The sequence below is a fragment of the Adiantum capillus-veneris genome, chromosome 7 (assembly GCF_014529385.1).
Source record: "Adiantum capillus-veneris isolate H3 chromosome 7, ASM1452938v2, whole genome shotgun sequence".
In the NCBI taxonomy this organism is placed as follows: Eukaryota; Viridiplantae; Streptophyta; class Polypodiopsida; order Polypodiales; family Pteridaceae; genus Adiantum; species Adiantum capillus-veneris.
In genome coordinates, this window is record NC_140937.1 from 90078484 (window position 1) to 90104409 (window position 25926).

The 25926-nt window shown below is 43.1% G+C and overlaps 1 protein-coding gene across 1 annotated transcript; it reads right to left on the reverse strand.

The window, feature by feature from the left end:
• Nucleotides 1-341: 341 nt before the first annotated feature.
• On the reverse strand, nucleotides 342-25926 carry LOC147454208 (uncharacterized). The gene is made up of 5 exons (XM_086517295.1): nucleotides 25776-25926; nucleotides 5320-5380; nucleotides 4972-5044; nucleotides 476-506; nucleotides 342-397 (listed from the first exon to the last, which is right to left on the reverse strand). Exons 1-5 carry the CDS (start codon nucleotides 25924-25926, stop codon nucleotides 342-344), a joined length of 372 nt encoding a protein of 123 aa, XP_086373421.1.

The following is a 25926-nucleotide window of genomic DNA, read 5'->3' on the forward strand; positions in this document are numbered from 1 at the left end:
GAGGAGTTGTTGTGCTTCAACATTACGCAACATACTCTCATCATCCTCATATTGGATATCAAGCTCTTCAAGTATTTGCTTCATGAGACTTGCAGGATGTAGGAGCAAGATTGTTAGCACGACACATAGAAGGCATTATATTTTCCTTTTCTAATAGTACCTGTTGTCATCCTTTCTGTGTTTGGTGTGGCCATCGTTTGGTCTAGAGCTTTATAATTTGCGTCGCACTTATTCATGAAATTGCGACGTTCTGAAAAGTATGGAACCCCTCAATATACGCATGGGGTTTCTCGTCTGCTGAGTTTGCCAATCTCATCTGCTTAGTCGTGAGGTAAAATCTCTTAGGTTGTATCGCTGGTTGCATTTCCTTTGCGTTGCTCATGTATTGCTTGAAGAGCTGCACAGTAAAATGAGTGATTGATTTGCATGTGTGCACGCAGGCAGATGCAAGATCAAAGAAGCCTGCAAAATGTACCGTGTTGTGATCCATTGTTTGATTTAGTTTCCTGCACATAAAAAAATTTATTTTGATGACCTCTTCCAGTATTTCTGAAGCATAAGATCTGACAAACATTTAAACAAAAATGAATGAAGTGAAAAAGGGAAGAACAGTAAATTTGCAAAAGGTGGATCAGAGTGAGCAGGGGTAATATGGAAGATGTCTGAGCAGTGCAACATATTGAACATGAGAAGTCCACAGAAGAGAAGACAAGCAGTTAAACAAAAATTCATGCTCAGACTATATAGAAGGCAGTTACAAGGCGATTTCATCTGTTTAATAGAAACATGAATTGATACTGAAGAGGGCGTAGGAAACATTCCCGGGTAGAAGTTCAAAAATCTAGATGGTGTGAACATCTCTGGCGTAGGTAGCTCTAGTAAATGTAGCCGGGTTCGCTCAGTGACGCGTGATAGAATCACGTATAGAAGGCCAGGGGTGAAAATTTCTTTTACAATGAGCAAGACGTTGGAGTTGATTGTTGCGCCTTGGGACTTGTGTCCAGTCATAGCGTAGGCGAGAGCTAGTGGGAATGTGGATTTATGGTACCAGTGCCCATTGAATGTCCGTCTGCTATGCTTTGACCGTCGAAGTGTAAGTTCCTGTTTGGATGTGTCGAGTGTGACTTTGATTGCTTTGACGCCTCCTTCTTCATCTTGGAGGATCTCGTCTACGCGACATAGTGAGCCATTGGTTGCTCCAATTGTTAAGTCTATGTTCTCTATTATTAGCGCCTTTGTTCCTTCTGTTATTCTGTCAATTGCGTGGAAGTCGGGATCTTCAAGCCGTGCTTGGAGCTGAGGGACGTTGTGTGCGTTTGTCTTGAGGTCGATTTGGATGATGTGACTATGCGGATGGAAGCGTTCCAAGAGAAGGTTATTATAATATCGAGCGTCACTCTTGTGTGTGCAAATGATTGTCATATTCCTATCCATGTGTTGATCTATTTGATCCTGCGTTATGATGCGGTCACCGAGCGCATCGTAGATCTCTTTCTTTGTGGGGAGCCTGACTCTTATTGTATTGAGGAACTCTATGAAAGAGATATCTTTTGCATGGCGCACTGAGAAAGACATAATGTACGTAGTAGCAGTGGACCAATAAGTGGAGCTTGTGATGTGGCATGAGTAGCAATGATCAGTTTGATGCCTGCATACCGGCGGCAACTGTGCCAAATCACCGAACAAGAAGAGCTTTTTATCTTTGAATGGGTCTAGTAGTGTGCTGTTGGTGACATTCACAATTTGTCGTACTATGAGATCAAAAGTTTGCTTTGTCAACATAATAATCTCATCTATGATAATCGTGTATGCTTCTTTGATACTGACGTATCTGTCATCAGTTTCGAAGATTGACAGGGGATACTGCTGTGTGCGCATTGGTATCTTGAATTGTTAATGGACAGTTGTTGCGATGCTGCTTAACCTCGTGGCCGCTGCACCAGTCGAAGCAGCGAGTGTGACAGTACGTTTTCCCTTGCATTAAAAGTTGGCTTCTAATATATCTTATGAGGAAGCTTTTGCCACTGCCAGGAGTGCCTGTGATGACATGCATACCACCCTTTGCTGTTGTGAGCTTCTTGTAGATCTCTGCTTGTTCAGATGTCAGTGACGCGTTCTGGACGTTTTGAAGCTCGTTTAGAAGCGCAGAGATACAAGAGGTCGTGTCCTGATGCTCGTAGTCTGTTTGCACATCTGGAGATTGAAATGAGGTAGCCTTTGTTGAGGATGTCTTCTGTAGTATCATGTTGTGAAATTGGTGTGTTTGATCTGTCGTGAGAATATTTTGTTGTGTATACTCTGTGATGTACATCTCAAGGTCCTCATCTGTCAGTATCAAATTTCTAAGTTTGCACTCAAGATAGTATGACCTGGACGGGTTCTCCAGTGAGAGCAGTTGGGATTCGTTTCTGAAGGTGATGCTCTTTAGCAGCACGTTGTAAAAGAAAGCCTCTAGATGATGCCCTAGGTGGAAGTCTGTGAAACGGACCAGTCGGTGTTGCCGCTCCAGCGATTGGTCGTAGGTGTTCACCTCCGAAATAATTTTTATTTTTTATTTCCCTTCGTCACTGTGTAATTCTTGTGGAAGTCGTAGAACGTAAGATTCTCCAGACTCTGTGGTCGTGCGCAGTATAGATCGACAGGGTGCAGCACGACATCATTGTTGTGAGAAATGATTCCTTGTCGTAGTGCCGGGGGTGATGAGTCGACGTATTGGACGGTGTCACTCTTTGAAATGATTGGGATTTGCAAACAATTTAATGGCACTTCTGTTGTTGAGATAGGCTTCGACAGTAAAGAGGCTGAGATCAGCTTTAATTTCACAGTGTCAAGGCTACCTAGGCCTAAGCGCTCTGCATCTTCTGAGCGGATGTTGAGATGGCCCATTGGTTCAATTTTGAGTGCATACTTCAGAAGGTAATAGGACAATGATGAATTGGTGACCCGCTCTATATTCATATGTGCACCCCATAGCAGAAGCAGTGTAGGGTGGTACGGTACGACATTTCTGTCTTCATGCCGGGGCCTGAAGTATTTTCATCTGTGATTTTGTTCGTTGAAGACTGGTTTTGGATTTGGTTGTGCATGAAATGGAAAACCATGTTTACATACTCCATCTCTTTGACCGTGGTAACAAATTGTACGACACTTGTGAAGTTGTTTCCTGAGCACGAGTTGTCGGAGGCGGCTCACTTCTAGCAAAACCATAGTGCTGGTTTCTGGCGGGATGTATGCAGCTATCTCAGAAGATAGTTGCTCTTTGTCTTCTTCATGCATCCACAGTATGACATGAGCATGCAGTGATCCTCTATTTTGGACCTCATATCTAACCAAGTGGTGTTGCACACGGCCCAAACACACCTTTCGCAAGTATATATTTGGACATAAGCATTTGAAATTTAGTGTGGAAGGTGAGGACGCATTCAATCAGGCAGTTTGTCCAAGTGAAGGAGGCGTTCAAATGACATGCAATTAGCTCGATCGTGTCAATCTCAGGCCATCTTGTGTCTGTGACCTCATCGGCAGTGAAAGTCAAGAAGAAATCAGGCATTCCCCATTCGTCCACCATTGCTATCAAGTCCTTTAGGTTCTTGCGGTGCCACGAGCAGGGGCCTGGCATGCTGGAAGGGGTGCTGTACCGAAGCACATGTCTCATAGTGTCCTCGTCACTTGCTGTACAATTGGCCTTCTTGTAGTTGTCAATGTCCCTTTGCAACAAGCTCGTGTGTGTATTGTTAGCCAACATAAGAGCCTGCTTTACTTGGTACATTATGAGAAGGTATGGCTTGTACAGGGTGTAAACGGAGAACAAAGTCGATTCACGTACCTTTACATATATACTGAAGTTTATTTTACCATCATATTGGCCTTTCTTGAAAGGAAACAGGAATGGAATCACTGCCATCTCTATTGTGATGTCGTTCACGGAGCTTGATGCGGCAGGCATGCTGTTGGGCTTGAAAGTAACTGTTCTCTCAAGCAATTTTTGACGTCCACGGAGCTACAGAGAAGCAAATTCGTAAGTATCACTAGCGGTAAATACTCTTCTCCTGGCTGGTTCGACGATGTTTTCGATGATACCAAATATCAAACTCGTGTCAAGCTGCGCCATCAGTGCAAACGGTGCGTTGTCTTGTTGGTGCTGAATGATCTTGCTCACACTATCTTGACTTAGTATGCAGAGGCCAAGCTTCTTATTCGGTCGTTCAGCCGTCGACATGTACTTCTATAGTACGAAGTTGTTCTCAAGATTGAATGCAAGTATGTCTGCCACTTGTGATGTAGCTAGGTCTTGCTCTGTGAAGGTTGTTCTATGCTCTTTACTCCATGATAGCAGAGGGTTATCTAATAATGAACGTCTGTCTAGTGTACCACGTGCTATTGTTGTCACTGTTGAGATGGCGTTGATAGATATGTCAATGACGCTCAGTAGCTGTATGTGAAGATGATTTCCGTTCAGTATTCTTCTTGTGTATTCTGGAAGTAACGGCACACAATATCTGCGACGTGCACTTGAGTTCTCACAAGCGGAGAACTGCACCCATTGTGTTTTTATTTGTGTAGCCTCTAAGCTGGATACCAGTAGACTGCTAGCAAACATTGCAACCGATGTCTCATCTGGAGCTTGAGTACAATGAAAAGAGGCACTTCTTTGGATGAAAATTACACCACAAACAAAGCATATGCTTAAAGGTCTGAATGTCGTTGCTATTTCTGAACTCCATCGGTGTACTAAATTGACGATATCAATTCATGATTGTGAGCATGGTAGAAATCTAGCCTTCTTCTTCATTGAAGTGCGATGTCTCGCTTTAGATCTGCTGAGGTGTATCTTACGCTTTCGGTGATGGTCCATTGAAGGCTTTAGTCAGACTCAATCTTAATGGTTCAATGCGATCAAAACCTTGTGATATTTAATTACTAGTCACGGTTAAGCAACGGATAGTTCAAGCGTTTGAAACAACTATGTACCTGGTGCTGGATTGCGCTGTTGTGGGGTTTTGGACTGAGAAGAGGCAAGTGGTAGCTGATTTCTTGAATGTCCCTTGCAAAGAATAAGTACGAAGTGTCAGAAAAGTAATAGCACAATGTTTAAGGTTCTGAGAGTAATCTCATTATTTGTATGTGTTCTTTATCTCTTATGTTATAGAAAAAAAAGAAAATGTGCTGGTGTCCCTGCACAGGGGAGTTTGCACAGTCCTCCCCAGTTTTTATAATACGAGGGAACGTGCCATTTCCATGGCAGCATGCAATTTTTGGTGTGTTCCTTTTTATTGTTTCCTCAGCGTTCAAGATTAAAATGTGGCACTTTGTACTCACCGCACGTTGGAATATATCGCCGTTGCAAATGTAGAGGAGTTGTGTCCAAGTTTCTCTTGATCTGTATGCAATGAAACACGGTAGAGTTAGGCCATAAGTAGTTGCACCTGCAGAAACGAGCTGGGTAAGGTAGTTGAAGGTGGACATACACACATAGCTTATATAATTGCTAGTGAGACCCCTTTATCCTCAGCATGAACACCCCCTACCTGTGCATAATAACTCTCCCCTCCTAGACGTTGCACAAGGTGGATGTGGTCTCAAAACATCAAATTAGTTATCCATGCAAGATGCACTAGAAAGTAATGAAGATCTACAGGAAAATTGGCAGCATTGTGAAACGAGGAATCACCAACCAAACAATTAGAGTTGATAAGAGGGATTTGGTAGTAGTGTTGTGCGCTGTGACTAGCCTTGGTCTGCTAACGCTGTGAGCGGGATGAAAACACACACAACGCCTCTATAACGACCCGACACACACTCTTGGAATGATACACACACACACTATGGGGCACCACTCGGCTTACACAACACACCTGGCCGAGACAGGGAACACACCTCTAGAGTGAGAGGAGAGAGACTTTCCACTTGCCCACTCCACACACACACACACACACACACACACCCAAAAAACTCAGCTCAAAAGAGGAGAATTTCTGATGTTTAGATACAATTGAGCTTGGGCCAACACCAATGGGGCAAATAGCTCACACAATATGGGTAAAATAAGCCAGATACAATCACAAACTAGAGCAGAAACTTCGCTCATAGGAGAAACTTACACAGAAAAACAACAGGAAAAGAGTGAGGAATTTGGAAAAATGGACAGTGCCATTGCGTCCGGAACGGCCCAAAACCCCAGTCTACAATGTCAAAGTGCTCAAATCTGACCTCGGATGAGCAGTTTACGGCCAAAACAAGCTCCAAAATGAGCAAAAACACACCTGCGATGTTCCTCCTCTCTTCTCCACGTTTTTCTTTGGTATTTTCTCAGTTTTTTCAGTTCCCACACTTAGCTTTATTAGTTGGGCACCCTTGGCCTTTTAGATGACCTCAAACAGACCCCGAACAGGCCAAAACATGACCTCGCAGTGCATAGTTGTCACCTTTTTGCATCATCCGCACACCTGGCACTCATTTCTTTTCAATAATGCGTCTCACAACCACGTGAAGTGGCCCCAGAAAATGGTCCTAATGATGAACTTTCTGCATAACTCTCACAAGAAAACACCCACGTTGTGTTCGTCCTCATCGGCGTGAAAATATTGACCCCGTTCGCCCTCCTGACACCACTAGATGCCATCTGACGCACCTGCTTACCTCATGTCGTCGGCCCAGGGATAGCTTCCTCGAGAAGTTTTACGCGCTATAAACTCCTCATTATTGTAGAAAAAACATACTGGTACTGGTGATAGTGAAAATCGATGCACTATGTACATGTTGTCCTACCTGTACACATGTGGGCCCCACGTAACCACCTTGCTCTGGAAAATGGGCAATTCTTTATTTGATGCACCATGCATCTGTATGTACATATGCGCAATCCCTTGCTCCAAAAAACTCCTGACATAATTTGCCCCTCCCCTAGCCTGCTAGATCATTCATGATCAGCAGCAGCAAAGAGAGATATGAGACTCGCCGCATCACAGGTCTCCTCATCCCTCACCAACACTCCTTGATCCACATACAGCTCATCTTGCTCGACCATCATCAACCTGGCATGATACAATTTAAGACGCAATCCATTTACCCTTGACTTATGTAGAAACCCATCCAGGTTATCCAGCTGATATGTACCATTCGGGAAACACTCCACTACCTTGAAAGGGCCTTCCCACTTAATTTGAAACTTCTTTTGGAAGGTGTTATCCAGCTTACTGTTGTAGCGCAAAACCAAGTCATGTTTCTTGATACCCTTACTTTTGACCTTTTCATTTATCTTTGCGAAAGCCTTATCCTGCATCTGCCCATAATGCTCCAATGCGCTCATCCTATCCAACTGGACCTCTTGTAACTGCAAGAGCCTCTCTTTGAATGCATCACTAGGCGGCCCAAGCAACTTCTCTAACATCTTGACCGCAGGCAGCTCTACCTCCACAGGAAATAGTGCTTCCTTTCCATACACCAAATGAAATGGAGTAAACCCAGTACCTGTCTTCACCGAAGTACGGTAAGCCCATAATGCACTAGGCAATTCCAAATCCCAATTCTTTCCTTGGTGCTCTGTCACTTTAGAAAGAATTTGTACCAACTCACCATTGAATCTTTCATTTAAGCCATTACACTGCGGGTAATAAGGAGTGGTATGCTGGTGCCTAATCTTCATCTTTGTGCATAAGAAGTCTAGCAGTTTAGCTCTAAATCCTGGCCCCTTATCTCAAAGTAGCTCTAATGGCACCCCAAACTTGCAACATATTTCATCATACACAAATTTTGCCACATCCTTTGCAGTGATCTGTTTTACTGCTATAGCCTCTGCCCATCTAGAGAGATAGTCCACTGCCGTCAAGATATAGCTTTTACCCCTGCTTGTGATAGGTAACGGGCCTATTGTATAAATCCCCCACTTTTCAAACACATCAAACACCATAATGGTTTTTCATAGCTCTGGCTTCAACACTCTCTTCCCAAATGCTTGACACCTATTGCAAGACCTACACCAATGGTGAACATCCTTGTGCAAAATAGGCCATACATACCCCTCTTGCAATATCTTATGTAAGGTGATCTTTAGACAAAAATGGCCACCACATGCGCCTTCATGATTCGCTTGCAACACTCTGTAAAGCTCCTCCTGCCAAGGTACACGTCTCAACACGAGATCAGCCCCTTTCATGTATAAGACATCACCAATCAATTTGTACCTGTATGCTCTACGCACAAAGCCATACTTCTTAGACTTCTGAATCTCCTTTGGATTGATTCCTGTTAGCAAAAACTCCTCTTCTTGAACCAAACTTTCCTTGCCATGATAAAGAGGTAAAGTGGTCCTCAACACAAATAGCTCCCCAATCATGCCTTGAGCTGCTTCATGTGCCTCTCCATTTAGAGCACGTTCAATGTGTCTGATGATCCATGCTTCGAACTTTTTTAACAGGCCTTTAATTCTGAAGCACATTTCCTTCAATGAGGTGTTCTTGCTCTTCCACACACCCAACACTTGCTTCACCACTAACAAGGCATCACCTTTTATGCTCAACCTTCGAACCCCATGCTTCAAACAAATGTGTAATCCGGCTTACAGAGTAGCATATTCAGCGTCATTGTTACTATGAGCATCCAATTTGAACCCTCTCTTGCATACTAGCTTCCCTTCTAGGTCATAAAGTGCTATACCCCCTGAAGCTGCATCATGGCTCTTTCTGTATGAGCCATCAAAGAACAACACATGTGCATTGCTGATCTATGGCACTTCTTCAACTACCTTTCTCACCACCTCTTCCTTAACAATAAGGGGATTCTCCTTGTAGGTCAACAAATCATCTAGGAAAGCCCTTGTACTATCTTCCACTAGAAAAGAGAACTCAAACTCCTGCAGATCAATTACCCATTTCTTCACCACATTTGACATGTTAGTACCATTAATTAACTGTGGCGAAAAGGCATAACTCGTCAAGAAAACAAAAGGCCGTGGTAGCAAGTAATGACGAAATCGTCGACAAGCAAATATTACACTGGCCATCACTAGCTCTACTTCTGAGAACTTTCTCTCCGCTACCAAATTCACTCGACTTGCACAATACACTGGCCTCATATAATGGCTGCCCTTCCCCTTTTGCAATAGCATGGCTCCAATGGCATCATCCCCTACTGATGGATTTACATAAAACACTTTCTCCCAATCAGGAGCCTGCATGGCTGACAACCCCCCTAACACCTCTTGAAACACTTCTTCACACTTGTCATCCCATTGCAATGGATCATGCTTTGCCACTTGTTGTAATGGATAAAGAAGCTGCGAAGACAATGGAATAAACCGTGCCATGTACTTCACTTTGTGTATAAAAGTTGCCAATTGCTTCGTACTCGTAGGTGATGGAAGAAGAATAATAGACTTAACCTTTTCTGGATCATCCTCAATGCCATTTTCTGACACCATATGGCCCAATAACTTCACTCTTGGTTGTGATAGATGACATTTCTTTGGATTTAGTTGTCCTCCACATTCATCATATCGAGCCAATACCATTTGTAGCTTCTCATGGTGTTCAACCCTACTGTTGTAGACACAAAAGTCATCCATGAAAGCTTTAACACAACTACCAACGAATGGTTCCAATACCCAATTTTCTCTCTCTTGATAGAAGGAAGGTCCATTTGACAACCCAAATGGAAGTACTGTGTGCAATAGCAGCCCCATGACGTAATAAAAGTGGTCTTTGTGCGGTCTTTAAGAGCAATCTTCAATTGAAAATAGCCTAAAAAAGTATCACACACACTGTACCTCTCATAACCTGCCGCTGAATCCAAGATCTGATCGATGAATGGAAGAGGATATGGGTTCTTCTTAGTGGCTACGTTTAAGGGTTTAAAATCTACACAAATTCTCCACTTCCCATCCTTCTTTGGACTGACTACAATTGGACTCACCCATTTTGTGGTCTCCACAGGGACTATGAACCTTGCCTTCAACAACTTGTCCACCTCTTCTCGCAAGGCTTCCATTTGCTCTTGACCCATCCTTCTTAGACTTTGCCGCACTGGCTTAGCACCTTCTTTCAGCTCTATATGCATCTCTTCACCCTTGAACCCTCTGATCTCTTCATATGAAGTAATGAACAAATCAAGAAAACTAGACAGCATGTGCAAATATATATCCTTCTCCATAGCTGAGAGGTCTCCACTGATCATTTGTGTCATCAATTCCTGCTTCTTTGACAACTCAACCTTGGTTTGCATCAGCTCTTCAATCACTTCATAAGGCCCTTCACTTTCATCTTCAACCTCATTCGCAAATGCAACTAAACCAAACTCCTGTATTTCTTTGTCCATCAAAAGAAATGCAACATCATCATCCTCATCACTGTTGGTAGTGCTATCACTGTCCTCATCTGTCACTGTGGAAGAGTCTTCATCACTAGACTCATCCTCATCTTCATAAAGCTCCTCTAATCGTTTCCTTGTGTCCATATTATAAAGCTTCCTGGTACCCGTCTTTCCATAGAGGCTAATCGTACCATGTCGCCAATCTTGAACAGCTCCCACTGCACGTAACCATGCTGTGCCCAGTATAATAGGATATGCTCCCAACCCTACTGGCATCACATGAAAATCAACCACTGCCTTTGCATCATATGCCCTTACTTCTAAGCTCTTTACAACACCCAAGCATTTCACTATTTGATGGTTTGCCAATCTAATCCGAAAACCTGACACCCCAGCCACTGTGAGACCCATCTTCTCAACGCATGAGGGTGTTATGACGCATATTTGGGCTCCGCCATCCACATAACCTTGTCCCAAATTTTTCCTTTTATGCCACACATCTACTATTGGACAAATGTCTGGTAGCTCATCCATTGCCAACACCTTTACTGAACCTCTCTCTGGATCTTTCTCCATTGGGTTAACCATCCCCTTCCACTGTCGCTTTAGCTTAGGCACCATCTCTATAAGCTACCCAAAAGTAACATCTGCCTTCCTGCTCGTCAAATCCTCCTTCAAGTCATAGCTTAATTGCCCATCCCCTAGTGGAAAATCTGAAACATGAAACTTTCGACGAGCTCTCCTTTTCCTCTTGGCCTTGACATCCTCGCCTTCATGGCTCTTTCCTTTCTTCTTACTAGGACCTGGGGCACTTCTTCCTTATCCTCTGTGTTCCTCTTCCCAATAGGCATCACTAATGTATCCTCTAGCTTTGATGCCTTCTCCAAGGTGACTACACTTAGCCCTTTTGTCTTTCCCTTTTCCTCCTGGGTCAGTCCACCGGTTCCTCCGTCTCCCTTAATTTCGATGCCATAATCATTTGACCTAGTTAGCACCTGTCTTGGCACTGGATACATGTCTCCCCCCATCCTTGGTGGCTTATCACATTGCGAACTGATGTGACCCAACTCTCCACAATTATAACATGTGAGCGTCAGCCTCCAAAACCTACCATTGCTTTGTCCAACACCATTCCTATGTTAAGTATGGAGCCTGATTTACCCTTGTAATTTTCTGTGGTAAAAGCGCACATTTGTAAGGCCCCCATTATGAGGAGAAGCCATCGTGCGTGAAGGAAAATCACTCACCGGAAACCAAAATTTTCACGGACAAGAATCAGAGGCAACTTTAAAGGCGGAATATTCTTTTTCGCTAGACGGCGGCCGGAAAGTGGTCGGAAAACAACCGGTCGGTTGGCCGGTGGCCGGTTGTCAATGGCCGATGGCCGGTGGTCTGAAGTCAATGGCAGGTGGCCAGTGGTTGAAAGTCAATGGCCGGTGGCCGGTGGCCGAATTCAAAAGCGGACTTGTCTTCTCAAGGGCGGCCACACATGGGCGGATTGGAGGGCCCGATTTGGACTTATTCGCACAAGGGCGGCTACACATGGCTGTCTCTCATAAGAGAGGGCAGCCCTTTTGGACTATAAAAGGAGGCCATTTCTACACACATTTCATAGTGTGAAGTTGATGCAACAAGGTGAGTGTGAGGTGGTGAGAGTGAAGCAAGGCGGGAGCTCCATTAAGGGTATAATCCCTTTGTAAACTACTTCTTGTTTTGAAGTACTAAAGCCATTGAGTGGCTGCTTTCCCGTGGACGTAGCCCACATTGGGTGAACCACGTATATCGTGTGTACTCTCTCTCTCTCTCTCTACTCTATAATCTCGTGTATATAAATTTGTCTCTCTCCATTAAGTAATCTACTCAATTATCTATTTAGCTACGTCTTATTTCCTAACAACTGGTATCAGAGCAAGGTTTGCTCGTAGCTAAATTATCTTAAGGAAAGGATTCCTTGAATTGAGTGGGAGTTATGGCGGAGGAAGGGAAGCTCAAGATTGAGAAGTTCAATGGCAAAAACTACCAACATTGCAAGATGCAGATTGAAGACTATCTCTACCAGAAGGACCTCTATTTGCCACTAGGCGGTCTTGCGAAGAAGCCCGCAACAATGGCAGATGAAGCATGGATTGTCCTTGATCAAAAGGCACTGGGAACAATCTGGTTAAGCTTGGCGTCAACGGTGGCCTTCAATGTTTCGGAGATGAAGACCACGGAGGACTTGATGAAGTCACTTGACGACTTCTACGAGAGTTCAATCTAAAGATGGCAGAGAATGGTTCAGTTGCAGAACACCTAAATGACTTTAACACAAACATAAGTCAACTTCGATGAGTGAAAATCAATTTCGATGACGAAGTGCGAGCTCTCCTTATACTATCATCTCTACCGGATAGTTGGGACAGCCTTGTGATGGCTGTAAGTAATTCTATCTCTGGCACAAATACTCTTAAGTTTGATGATGTTGTGGGTGTTCTCCTAAGCAAGGAAATGCGAAGGAGAAGCACAGGAGAATCATCACGTGCTGCACTATCAGTGGAAACAAGAGGAAGGCCTAAGGAGAGGTTCAAAAACCAAAAGGGTCGTGATCGCTCAAGGCGGAGCAAGTCACGCACAAAGTCAGCTCTTGAATGTTGGAACTACGGCAAGAAAGGCCACGTCAAGAAGAATTGCTGGTCCAAGAAGAAGAAGGAGACAGAGTCTCAAGACAACAAGCCAACATGGGAGGCCAATGTGGCAGGTAAACTAGAGCAAGATGCTCTAATTCTCTCATTAGACAATGTGTCTAATTCTTGTATAGTAGATTCCGGGGCTTCATTCCATGCGGCACCACATAAGCAACATTTCCAAGACTACACCAAAGGTAATTTTGGGTATGTATACTTGGGAGATGATGAAGATTGTGAGATTGTCGGCAAAGGTACAGTTTCTGTCAAAACTGCTAACAGAAATGAATGGAAGCTTAAAGATGTTAGGCATGTTCCTTCTCTTCGCAAAAAATTGATCTCTACAGGACAATTGGACGATGAAGGTCACAACATTGCATTCAGAAACAAACGGTGGAAGATCTCAAAGGGATCTTTGGTGGTTGCCAAGGGTGAAAAAGTCGGTACACTTTACTTGTGTACTGTTAGCACGCAGCCTTCAGCTTGTGCAGCAACTACAGAAGTTGACAGTGCGGTGTGGCACTACCGACTTGGGCATATGAGTGCCAAAGGAATGCAAATCCTTCAAACAAAGAAGCTTCTACCAGGTTTGAAAGAAGTGGACTTAGAGTTCTGTGAAGATTGTGTTTATGGTAAACAAAAGAGGGTAAAATTTCAAAAATCAGGAAATGAAAGAAAAAACAAAAAACTTGAGTTGGTTCATTCTGATGTTTGGGGTCCTGCAAGTACACCATCACTTGGTGGCTCATTGTACTATGTAACATTCATAGACGATGCGACTAGAAAAACATGGGTTTATGTCATGAAGAATAAATCCGATGTATTTTCCATATTTCAAAGGTGGAAAGTCTTTGTGGAGAATGAAACAGGTACCAAGGTTAAATGCTTCAGATCCGACAATGGAGGCGAATATTGCAGCCAAGCTTTTGAAAGCTTTTGTGCTAGCAATGGCATTCGGAGGCAAAGGACAACCCCAAGGACACCTCAACAAAATGGGATTTCGGAAAGGATAAAAAGTACAATCATGGAACGAGCACAAAGCATGCGGCTACATGCAGGCCTACCGCTTGAGCTTTGGGCAGAAGCTGTAAGTACGTCTCTGTACTTAATCAATCGGTCACCCTCAACGGCATTGGATGGGGGAGTTCCAGAAGAGGCATGGACAGGTAAACCGGTGAATTATGCATTTCTTAAAGTGTTTGGGTGTGAGGCTTTCATGCACATAGATAGAAGCCTAAGATCAAAGTTAGATGCAAAGTCCAAAAAGTGTTTCTTCATTGGCTATGGAGAAGGAGAAATTGGGTATCGCCTATGGAATCCTGAAGATGGTAAAATCTTAAGGAGTAGGGATGTAATTTTTAACGAACAAAATATGTACAAAGATTACTTGGAAAGAAAACAAACAAAAGAAACAGGTGATGAGTACATGGAGCTTGAGGACGGTGAAGACTCAAGGACTGCAAATGGTGACAATGTGCAGCAACGTCAACCAAATGAGGAGCCTCAACCTATTCCCCGAAGATCTACAAGAGCAAGTAGACCTCCAGAAAGGTTTGTTCCTTCCTTCAACCATCTCTTGATCTCAGATTCTGGAGAGCCCGAATCATATGAAGAAGCTATGCAACATGAATCCAAAGAAGAATGGACGAAGAGCATGCAAGTGGAGATGGACTCACTACATAGCAACCAAACATGGGAGTTGGTTGAGTTGCCTAAAGGTAAGCGGGCACTTCAAAACAAATGGGTGTACAAGCTAAAGGAAGAAGAAGGTGGGAAGAAAAGGTACAAGTCTAGGCTTGTGGTAAAAGGTTTTTCTCAAAAGAAAGGTATTGACTTCAATGAGATATTTTCTCCTGTTGTAAAAATGAACTCAATTAGGCTTGTCTTAAGCCTTGTGGCTGCTCATGATCTAAATCTCGAGCAAATGGATGTAAATACGGCATTCCCTCACGGTGACTTAGAGGAGGAAATCTACATGCTTCAACCAAAGGGGTATGAAGTAAAAGGTAAGGAGAAAATGGTTTGCAGATTAAAGAAGAGCTTGTATGGTTTAAAGCAAGCATCAAGACAATGGTACTTGAAGTTTGATCGATGGATGTTGGATCATGGATTCACAAGATGCAACTCGGATCACTGCGTCTACACGAAGAATTTGGGAGATGGGAAATTCATCATCCTGATGTTGTATGTTGATGACATGTTGATTGCAAGTGCTAACATGCAGGACATCAAAGACCTAAAAGAGGAGATGTCCAAATCTTTTTCAATGAAAGATTTAGGTGCTGCAAAGAGGATACTTGGTATGAAAATATCAAGGGACAGGACGAAGAAGACAATAAAGCTATCTCAAGAAGATTACATCAAGAAGGTACTAGAAAGGTTTGCAATGCAAAATGCAAAACCAGTTTCTACACCTTTGGCAGGTCATTTTAAACTAACGAAGGATATGTGTCCAAAGACACAAGAGGAGATAGCCTATATGTCTAAAGTTCCATATGCTGCAGCGGTAGGTTCTCTAATGTATGCTATGGTCTAGACAAGGCCAGACATTGCACATGCAGTGGGAGTTGTGAGTAGGTTCATCGACAACCCAGGTAAAGAGCATTGGCAAGCTGTGAAGTGGATACTTAGGTATCTAAAAGGGACAACAACAAATGCTTTGTATTTTGGAGGAACTGATATTTTTCTAGAAGGGTATGCTGATGCAGATATGGCAGGTGACAAAGATACTCGAAGGAGCACTACTGGCTATGTGTTCACGGTTGGAGGCAGAGCAGTAAGTTGGGCTTCAAAGCTGCAGAAAGTGGTTTCACTTTCTACCATGGAAGCAGAGTATGTAGCAATGAGGGAGGCAAGCAAAGAAATTCTGTGGCTTCACAGATTCTTAGAAGAGCTTGGATTCAAACAAGACAATTGTGTCTTGTACAGTGATAGCCAAAGCGCTATCCATCTTGCGAAGAACTCAGCCTTTCATTCAAGGACAAAGCACATTGAGGTGAGATATCACTTCATACGCACTCTTTTGGAAGAGGGACAACTAAAGCTAGGAAAGGTGCATACAAGTGAAAATCCTGCAGACATGTTTACAAAGGTGGTCAACAAGGAGAAGTTGAGCTTTTGCTCATCTTCAATCGGCATTCAAGGATAAGAAGCCAGAATGGAAAGTAGTCACAGGTTTGGTTTGGAGATCAGTCTCCAAGTGGGAGATTGTTAAGTATGGAGCCTGATTTACCCTTGTAATTTTCTGTGGTAAAAGCACACATTTGTAAGGCCCCCATTATGAGGAGAAGCCATCGTGCGTGAAGGAAAATCACTCACCGGAAACCAAAATTTTCACGGACAAGAATCAGGGGCAACTTTAAAGGCGGAATATTCTTTTTCGCCGAAATATTATGGCCGGACGGCGGCCGGAAAGTGGTCGGAAAACAACCGGTCGGTTGGCCGGTGGCCGGTAGTCAATGGCCGATGGCCGGTGGTCGGAAGTCAATGGTCGGTGGCCGGTGGTCAGAAGTCAATGGCCGGTGGCCGAATTCAAAAGCGGACTTGTCTTCTCAAGGGCGGCCACACATGGGCGGATTGGAGGGTCCGATTTGGACTTATTCGCACAAGGGCGGCTACACATGGCTGTCTCTCATAAGAGAGGGAAGCCCTTTTGGCCTATAAAAGGAGGCCATTTCTACACACATTTCATAGTGTGAAGTTGATGCAACAAGGTGAGTGTGAGGTGGTGAGAGTGAAGCAAGGCGGGAGCTCCATTAAGGGTATAATCCCTTTGTAAACTACTTCTTGTTTTGAAGTACTAAAGCCATTGAGTGGCTGCTTTCCCGTGGACGTAGCCCACATTGGGTGAACCACGTATATCGTGTGTACTCTCTCTCTCTCTCTCTCTCTCTCTCTCTCTCTCTGTCTACTCTATAATCTCGTGTATATAAATCTGTCTCTCTCCATTAAGTAATCTACTCAATTATCTATTTAGCTACGTCTTATTTCCTAACATCCTAGGCCTTTCTTCACCTCCTGGCTGATTTGCAAACCTCCCTCGACCTCGATTATTTCCCACTTGACCTAGCATGTTTAGGGTGAGATTCTTCATCAAATCTACCACTTGCCTCATGTCTTGCCTTAGCCCATCATCTTGCACCGATGTAGTGACCACTGCTGGCATAACCTGAGTAGTAACAGGAACCACTAGTTCATGATGAACCACTGGCATGCGACCTTGTAAAGAGTCCATAGGCTGAAATTCAGACCTCATGGGCAAAGACTCCACCCCTAACTGGCTCATTTTCCTCAGCTTCCACTCTATGTTCCTTGCTACCTCTAGTGCATCTTCATATTGTTGGAGCTATATATGGCTCACTCTACACAACTTGGTCTCACCTATATATTTGTATCTTGTCCTCAATATGAATCAGTCTTTGGGAGCGTATATGGTGTGTCTCTTGTCTCGTCTCTCTCTCTTTCTCTCTGCATCTCAACATGGTATCAGAGCAGTAACGATCATGCGCCGATTCAATTCATGGTGACAAAACAGTATGTGTATGCGATTTGCATGTAAGATTCAAAAATTGCTACAAATTTTATTTTTGAGCATTGATTCTTGTTAATTGTGGTTGTTTTGTGTTAAGAAGAATATGATTAGTGTTTTGTGTGACGTTTATTGCTAATCAATCTAATTGTTGATTACGTTTTCTTGTTGATGACACCCTGAACTTCATCTCAATTTTTCTTGCTGTTCTGCTCAAAATTTGGAGAAACGGGAAAAGCGCGCGCAATGGCACTTTTCATCCAAAACTTGTTCGTCTCCTCGAGCTCTTCGATTTGAGTTCTAGGTTTGCGTCAATCGGAGTTCGCAGCAGAAAGTTATGCTGTTTTTACTGCAATCGAGCTTGACGCAGCTTTCTTCGTCCTACTTCTTCGTGAAGCGTCCGCGATCGTTTTTCTTATTTTGGCGTTAATTTTTTCGAGAAGATTTAGCTTTTTGCTATTCATATTCTGGCCGTCAATCTTGCGTCTCACGCCACTCTATTTTGAAGACTCTTTTATTATTAACGTCTCCTTTACCCTGCCCTTTTTGAGTGACGTCTCTCACATCTTTGGAAGTTCCTTGAGCGTCCTTCTTACGTTTATCGTTGAAAGAACGCAGTCCTCATATCTCTCTCATTCTCAATTGCGGCCTTCACCATATATGGTGTGCAAATTCTGCGATCTTATCTTATACGTCTTCTCGCAACAAGATATGGCTATGAATATTCTCGTCAACGGCTTTCCTTCTGGCCAGCGTTCTGTTCCTCCTTTCCAAGGTCAAGGTTTTCCAGGCTGGAAAGCAAAGATGTTGTTAATTCTTGAAGGCGATGAACTCTCCGATGTTGTTCTTGGAAATTGTGTTTGTCCGCCTCAGCCTGTTGATACTGATAATGATAACGTGCTTATCACTGAAGGACCTATATTTGAAGATTGGAATGTTGCCTATACGGATTGGCAACGACGTGATAAAGCAGCTCGTCGGTATATTCTTTCTGCTCTTACTGATTCCCTTTTGCTTGATATGTACGAACTGCCTACTTCCCACGACGTATGGAAGTACCTTATTGCAAACTTTCAGAAGAAATCTGTCACAGAAATACTTTATTTGAGAGGGTTGCTTAACAAGTTACAATATGAAGTTGGTACTGCCATGACGGGACATATTGAATCTTTCAAATCTATTATTAATCAACTTGCTGCTGCCGGTGATCCTGTTCCACAAAAGCAACTGATTACACTTCTCCTTGATACGGTGAAGGACTCTTCTTATGATAACATTGTTACTATTCTCTCTAATAAAGATGGTCTTGATTTCGACCAAGCCTGCATGTCTTTAATTGAATACTCTCAACGTCAAGAACGTCGTAATGCTAGTCATGATACAGCTATGATTTCACACGAGGAGAGTGAGTCACAACAGATGGAACGGGCTTTTTATGCTCGAAGGCGTCCATTTCAACGAGGAAACCGCAGAGGTGGCCGTCGCGAACACAATATTACCACAAAACAACCACGTTTATCTAGAGACTCTTCTTCTTCTTCTTGTGAATATTGTGGACGATCTGATCATCCCACTCATATGTGCTATAAGCGTCGATTCGACACAGATCGTAATAGAGCATATGCTACTGAACATCGAAACAACATTGTACCAGAAACAAGCTGCGTCCTATGTTCAGTTGCTCCAGACAGAATACTTCATGTACGCGATGGATCACTTTTTATTGTCGATTCTGGTGCTACAGGAAATATGACATATCAGTCTAAGTGGCTCCATAACTATCATCCACTGCCAGTTCAACGTGTTGTTTATCTTGCTGATGATACTACTTGTCAAGTAAAGGGTATTGGAGACTTATATCTTGGTACCTTATCTTCTTCCACTCGAATTTTGCGAGGAGTATTACATGTACCAGATCTTCAACGTAATCTTCTTTCAGTTGCTAGACTTGTTGATCTTGGTCTGTTTGTTGGATTTGATCATACCAAATGCCGAATTGAGAAAGATGGACAGACTATAGCCACTGCTCCTCGAAATGGTAATTTGTTTGAACTCTCTCTCAACGATGCTGTAGCAAATGTTGTCACTGCTCCAGGTGATCATGATTGCAAAGTATGGCATCACCGTTTTGTTCATGCTGATTTCTCAAAACTCCTTGATCTTCAACGTCGTGATCTTGTTCATGGCATGGATCTTAAAGCCCATCCTCATATGGGAATTTGTGAATTTTGTGCTCTTGGGAAACACAATCGCAAACCCTTTCCTCTTTCAAATACAACTCATTCTCATGACATATTGGATCTTGTTCATACTGATATATGTGGACCTCTACCTTCTTCGAGATCACAATATCGCTACTTCATTACTTTCATTGATGATTTCTCAAGGTATACGACTGTATTTCTACTTAGACAAAAATCTGAAGCCTTATCTGTTTTCAAACAATTCCACAAGGCTGCGGAACTTCAAACTGGTCGTCGCCTTAAGAAGCTTCGTAGTGACAATGGAGGCGAATATGTTTCTCGAGAGTTTGTGAGTTACTGTGCTGACAGTGGAATTCATCATGAACACACTATTCCATATTCGCCTCAACAGAACGGAGTTGCTGAACGAAAGAATCGCACTATTCTCAATGCTGTAAGATGTATGCTGATTCATTCTGGCTTATCTCGTGTTTTTTGGGCTGAAGCTACTTTGACAGCAGTATTTATTCAGAATCATCTTCCTACTACTGCACCCTCTGGTAAGATACCCATCACAGCATGGACAGGTGACATTCCTTCTGTATCTCATTTTCGAACCTTTGGATGTATTGCTTATATTCATGTTCCCAAAGAAACACGAACAAAGCTTGATGCTCCTGGTCTTAAAGTTATTTTTATTGGATATTCTGACACTTCCAAAGGCTACAAATTCTATGACCCTTCCTCCAAGAAAGTAATTGTGAATCGTGATGCTACTTTTAACGAACAGCTTATGGGAGGCTCATGGTCCATGGATGATTCTGATGATACTAAATCATTGCTTCAAGCTTTTCCATTTCTTTCAGAAGATGAAACTCTTCCTATAGAGAAACTTTCCTCTTCACAACCATCCATTCCGAATGTCGCCAATGATGATATTGATATTTTTGTTGATCTGCCTATTGATTTTGAACATGGCTCATGTCATGTTTATGATGACGATATTGCTGATAATGGTTTTTGTACTTCCGAAGATCCCATTACTTATGATGAAGCTATCTCTTCACCACAAAAGGATCAATGGCAAGAGGCTATGGAAGCAGAGTACGACTCTCTTATCTCTAAAGGTACATGGATACTAACTGAATTACCTCCTGGTCGTACAGCTATTAAATGTAAGTGGGTGTATAAGACAAAAGTAAAAGCAGATGGATCTTTTGACAAGTTCAAGGCGCGTTTAGTTGCAAAAGGTTATTCCCAAGTAGTTGGTGTTGATTATCAAGAGACCTTTTCACCAGTTGTTCGCATTACAAGTGTTCGAGTTTTATTGGCATTTGCTGTTCAATTTGATTTAGAAGCTCATCAAATGGATGTGCGAACTGCTTTTCTTAATGGTGACTTGGAAGAGGAAATTTATATGGAACAACCAGAAGGGTTTGTTATTCCAGGTAAAGAAGACCTTGTTGCTCAACTCCATAAGGCACTATATGGTCTCAAACAAGCTTCGCGAGCCTGGTATACAAAATTTGATCTTTTTCTCACCTCTAAAGGATTCATCTCTTGCTCGTCAGACCCCAACTTATACATAAAACGCCAAGGTAGCAGTTTTGTGATTCTTGCTCTTTATGTGGATGATACCATCCTTGTTTCCAATGATTTGGGATTTCTTCAGCAAGTGAAAAAGTTATTGTCTTCTGCATTTGATATGGTGGATCTTGGAGAGATTCACTCGTGTCTTGGGATTCAAATCCAACGGAACCGTACAAAAGGTATTTTATTCCTTCGACAGTCAAAGTTTATTGCAGATACTATTCAAAAATTTGGGATGGAATCTGCACATTCAGCCAACACACCTTGTCTTGCAAGCTCTACGAAGAACACTTCTGACAATGGCGGTCAACTTGTCACAAATCAACCTTATGCTAACTTGATTGGATGTCTTCAGTTTGTTGGCATGAACACTCGTCCTGATATTCTGTTTGCTGCTAATTATCTTGGACAACATCTTGCATATCCTTCTCTTAAGCATTGGTCTGCTGCAAAGCGTGTGTTGAAATACTTGAAAGGCACTACAGATTTTGGTTTAGTCTATCGACGACAACTCACATCGGATTCTATGCAATCTCTTTCTCTTTTGGGTTACACAGATGCAGACTGGGCAAGCTCACATTTATCTATGCGATCTACTAGTGGAAATTGCTTCTTTATAAATGGTTGTCTTGTTTCTTGGACTAGCAAGAAACAACGTTGTGTTGCAGTTTCTACGACTGAGTCAGAATATGTTGCGGCATCACTTGCAGCTCATGAGTTGATTTGGCTTTGACAAATGCTGGTTGATATTGGTCACTCTCCTCTTTCTAGCACACCCTTGCGGTGTGACAACCAAAGTGCTATTAGTCTTGCAAAAGACTATGTTCAACATAATAAGTCAAAGCACATTGCTGTCCATTATCATTATGTCAGGTATGAAGTACGCAAAGGAACCATTATGGTTGAACACTGTCCAAGTGACCAGATGATTGCAGACATTTTGACCAAAGGCCTCAACGAGTCACGTTTCATCCTCTTGCGCTCAGAGCTTGGAGTTGCTTCGACCTCACTCTTTCTAGATTAGTTTCTTTGCTATTGTAATAGCTTTGTACATATGACATTGTAATCTTTTAGGTACCATGCACTATGCACACTCCACATTTGCACATTGTGATCTCTAAGTCACTTGAATATTTGTACATAGATGCACAATTCACTTTCACATCATCATCGTTGGTTCATATTTTCACATTGTATAGGGGCTTGGGTTTTTCCCTTGAACTCCCCAAGGGTTTTTTCATCCAAAGCTAGAGACCTTTGTTTGAGTGGGGGTGTTGGAGCTATATATGGCTCACTCTACACAACTTGGTCTCACCTATATATTTGTATCTTGTCCTCAATATGAATCAGTCTTTGGGAGCGTATATGGTGTGTCTCTTGTCTCGTCTCTCTCTCTTTGTCTCTGCATCTCAACACATATGTCCTAGGCTTCTTTAGCTCCACTCTCCAACGTATATTCTCCCAAATGCCAGCCAAGAACCTCTCCTTCTTCATCATGTCAGGCGGGGGTACCTGTGGTGCTAAGGCCTTGCACATTTGCTCCCATGCCAATGAGAACTTACGTATGTACGCATCTACTGGCTCACCTTCCTTTTGCACCAAAGCCTGTACTTCTTGCCACACTTTGTCAGGATCTTCTATCTTCACAAACTCCACTTCCAACCCATGCCGTAGATTGTCCCAACTCAATCTTACAGGTGGATCAGCCACATGTAACTCCTCTTCAAATGCTTTAGACCAAACTCGTGCATCACTCTTCAAACAAATTTGGAGAAGATGTAATATCTGCGCAGGGTCATGAATCTGGTTGCTACTGCAGGCAACCTCCATCTTTTCCAAAAACTCTTCCACATCTTCATCACTTCTTCCATGAAACTCCGGATAAGAGAAAGCCATGGCTACCCAAGTTACAATGCTTTGAGAACCCCTTTGAACACACGTGCAAGAACCCAAAACTTTTGACTACCCAATCCCCAGAAACTTCAATGGAGCTCAACTTTAGATAAGGACAAACACATACACATCAAATGAGTTTTCATAGTTGATCATCGGAATTACAACAGGCAAAGGACATTCGAAGATCTCTCGTAATCTTCTTGGCCCGAACATAAAGACTATGCGTTGTTGGAAAAAAATCTTCCTAGACACATGAACATTTATCTGGATTCTTTGAGTTAAATGAAATGGAGTGAATTAAAGGCCATTTTGATCATCCATTAAAGCCAACCATGAAGCTCCCAAGAAGGCACACCTGACTTAACCTCTGATTTTTCCAAAATTTCAGCAGCATAACAGCATAAATGGTTAAGTCACCTCTTAACTTCTTGGGAGCTTCAAAAACCAGCCATCATAACTTGGGAAAATTTTGACAGAGTTTCCCCAGAAATAGAGCAGTAGGAACCCAAAATATAGACTCTCTATGTATGCATAAACTGTCAACAATAGAACCCGAGCATCAAGTAGGACTCACTAGTACATAGCCTATGGCGAGGTCACAAAAAGGGTGCTCTAGCTACCTATATCACCGAAAGGATCTCCACATTTGAGAATCCCCCAGCTCAATAAAAACCTCACTCATCGACCCTCACACGAAGGCTAATGCAAATCGCGCATAATCAAGTCTCAGAAAGGACTATCTTCCAGACTAAGTCTTAGAAATGGCTGGGACTGCCAAATACAACCAAATATGGCTCCACAAATGCGTACAATGGCATTTTCCACAAGTAACGTACAATCCAGCAGACAATGCGCTCAAATAGGCGCCAAGTGATGCATACCCTCAACAACTGCAAGTGACATCACTAATAGTATATCACTGTACTCCAGCTACCTGTACCGGTGTGGATCACCTCTACTTATACATGTCCTGTAACCTGTAACCTGTAATCTGCAACCTGTAATCCCGAATCTCGAAGCTTGAAGCTCGAAGCAGAAGGTACTCGAAGAAGATCCTCCGTGGGGGCGCCAAAAGAATGTGAGCGAGATGAAAACACACACAGCGCCTCTATAACGACCCAACACATACTCTTGGAATGATACACACACACTATGGGGCACCACTCGGCTTACACAACACACCTGGCCGAGACAGGGAACACACCTCTAGAGTGAGAGGAGAGAGACTATCCACTTGCCCACTCCACACACACACACACACACACCCAAAAAACTCAGCTCAAAAGAGGAGAATTTCTGATGTTTAGATACAATTGAGCTTGGGCCAACACCAATGGGGCAAATAGCTCACACAATATGGGTAAAATAAGCCAGATACAATCACAAACTAGAGCAGAAACTTCGCTCATAGGAGAAACTTACACAGAAAAATAGCAGGAAAAGAGTGAGGAATTCGGCAAAATGGACAGCACCATAGCGTCCGGAACGGCCCAAAACCCCAGTCTACAACGTCAAAGTGCTCAAACCCGACCTCGGATGAGCAGTTTACGGCCAAAACAAGCTCCAAAATGAGCAAAAACACACCTGCGGATGTTCCTCCTCTCTTCTCCACGTTTTTTTCCGGTCTTTTTTCAGTTTTTTCAGTTCCGACACTTAGCTTTATTAGTTGTGCACCCTTGGTCTTTTAGATGACCTCAAACGGACCTCGAACAGGCCAAAAATTGACCTCGCAGTGCATAGTTGTCACCTTTTTGGATCATCCGCACACCGGGCACTCATTTCTTTTCAATAATGCGTCTCGCAACCACGTGAAGTGGCCCCAAAAAGTGGTCCTAATGATGAACTTTCTGCATAACTCTCACAAGAAAACACCCACGTTGTGTCCGTCCTCATCCGTGTGTAAATATTGACCCCGTTCGCCCTCCTGACGCCACTAGATGCCATCTGACGCACCTACTTACCTCATGTCGTCGGCCCGCGGATAGATTCCTCAAGAAGTTTTACGCGCTATAAACTCCTCATTATTGTAGAAAAAACATACTGGTACTGGTGATAGTGAAAATCGATGCACTATGTACATGCTGTCCTACCTGTACACATGTGGGCCCCACGTAACCACCTGGCTCTGGAAAATGGGCAATTCTTTATTTGATGCACCATGCATGTGTATGTACATATGCGCAATCCCTTGCTCCAAAAAACTCCTGAAAACGCCATCTGTGTACTCCATGGCCCTCAAGGTCCTCCAACTACTCTTACGGACAACATGCAGTATACCGTATTGCCCCAATGCTACTATCACACCCTGCATCATCGCCACAAACCCTGGAGCATTGAGTTTTAGGGCACCACGGCTCTGTCTAGTGGGTATAGTGGGCGAAGGTGGGCTCGACAAAGAGACGCTCTTGGCTCACATTTTAGAAGAGATGCAACAATCGCAATGTGCATTAAATCATGTGGCACATGTGGAATTTGTGAATGAAAGCCCTGATAGTATGGGGATCAGAGAGACGCAATCATCCCTGTTGTGGAAATTAGGAGGTCAAGCCACATACTTCCAAAGTGTGCTGGCGAGGAAAGGAAAATTGAAAGAAAGGTTGGAAATTCTACAAACATCAGGAGCATCTGTATGCATCGCCATCGACAATGTCTGTAGAGCACAAGACTTGGAAGATCTGCTTCCTGCAAGATTTTCAACTCTTCTGCCATCACTCCATATTTGTATCATAATCACATCATGAGCGACGAGTACAGTGGACAT

Excerpts from the sequence above, each read along its gene's own strand:
- LOC147454208 (XM_086517295.1), bottom strand. The coding sequence starts at position 25,926 with ATGTCCACTGTACTCGTCGCTCATGATGTGATTATGATACAAATATGG. Across the intron at positions 5,381-25,775 it reads TACAGATGCTCCTGATGTTT|ATCAAGAGAAACTTGGACAC; the intron begins GTAGAATTTCCA and ends CATTGCATACAG. Across the intron at positions 398-475 it reads AAACAATGGATCACAACACG|CTCTTCAAGCAATACATGAG; the intron begins GTACATTTTGCA and ends TTTACTGTGCAG.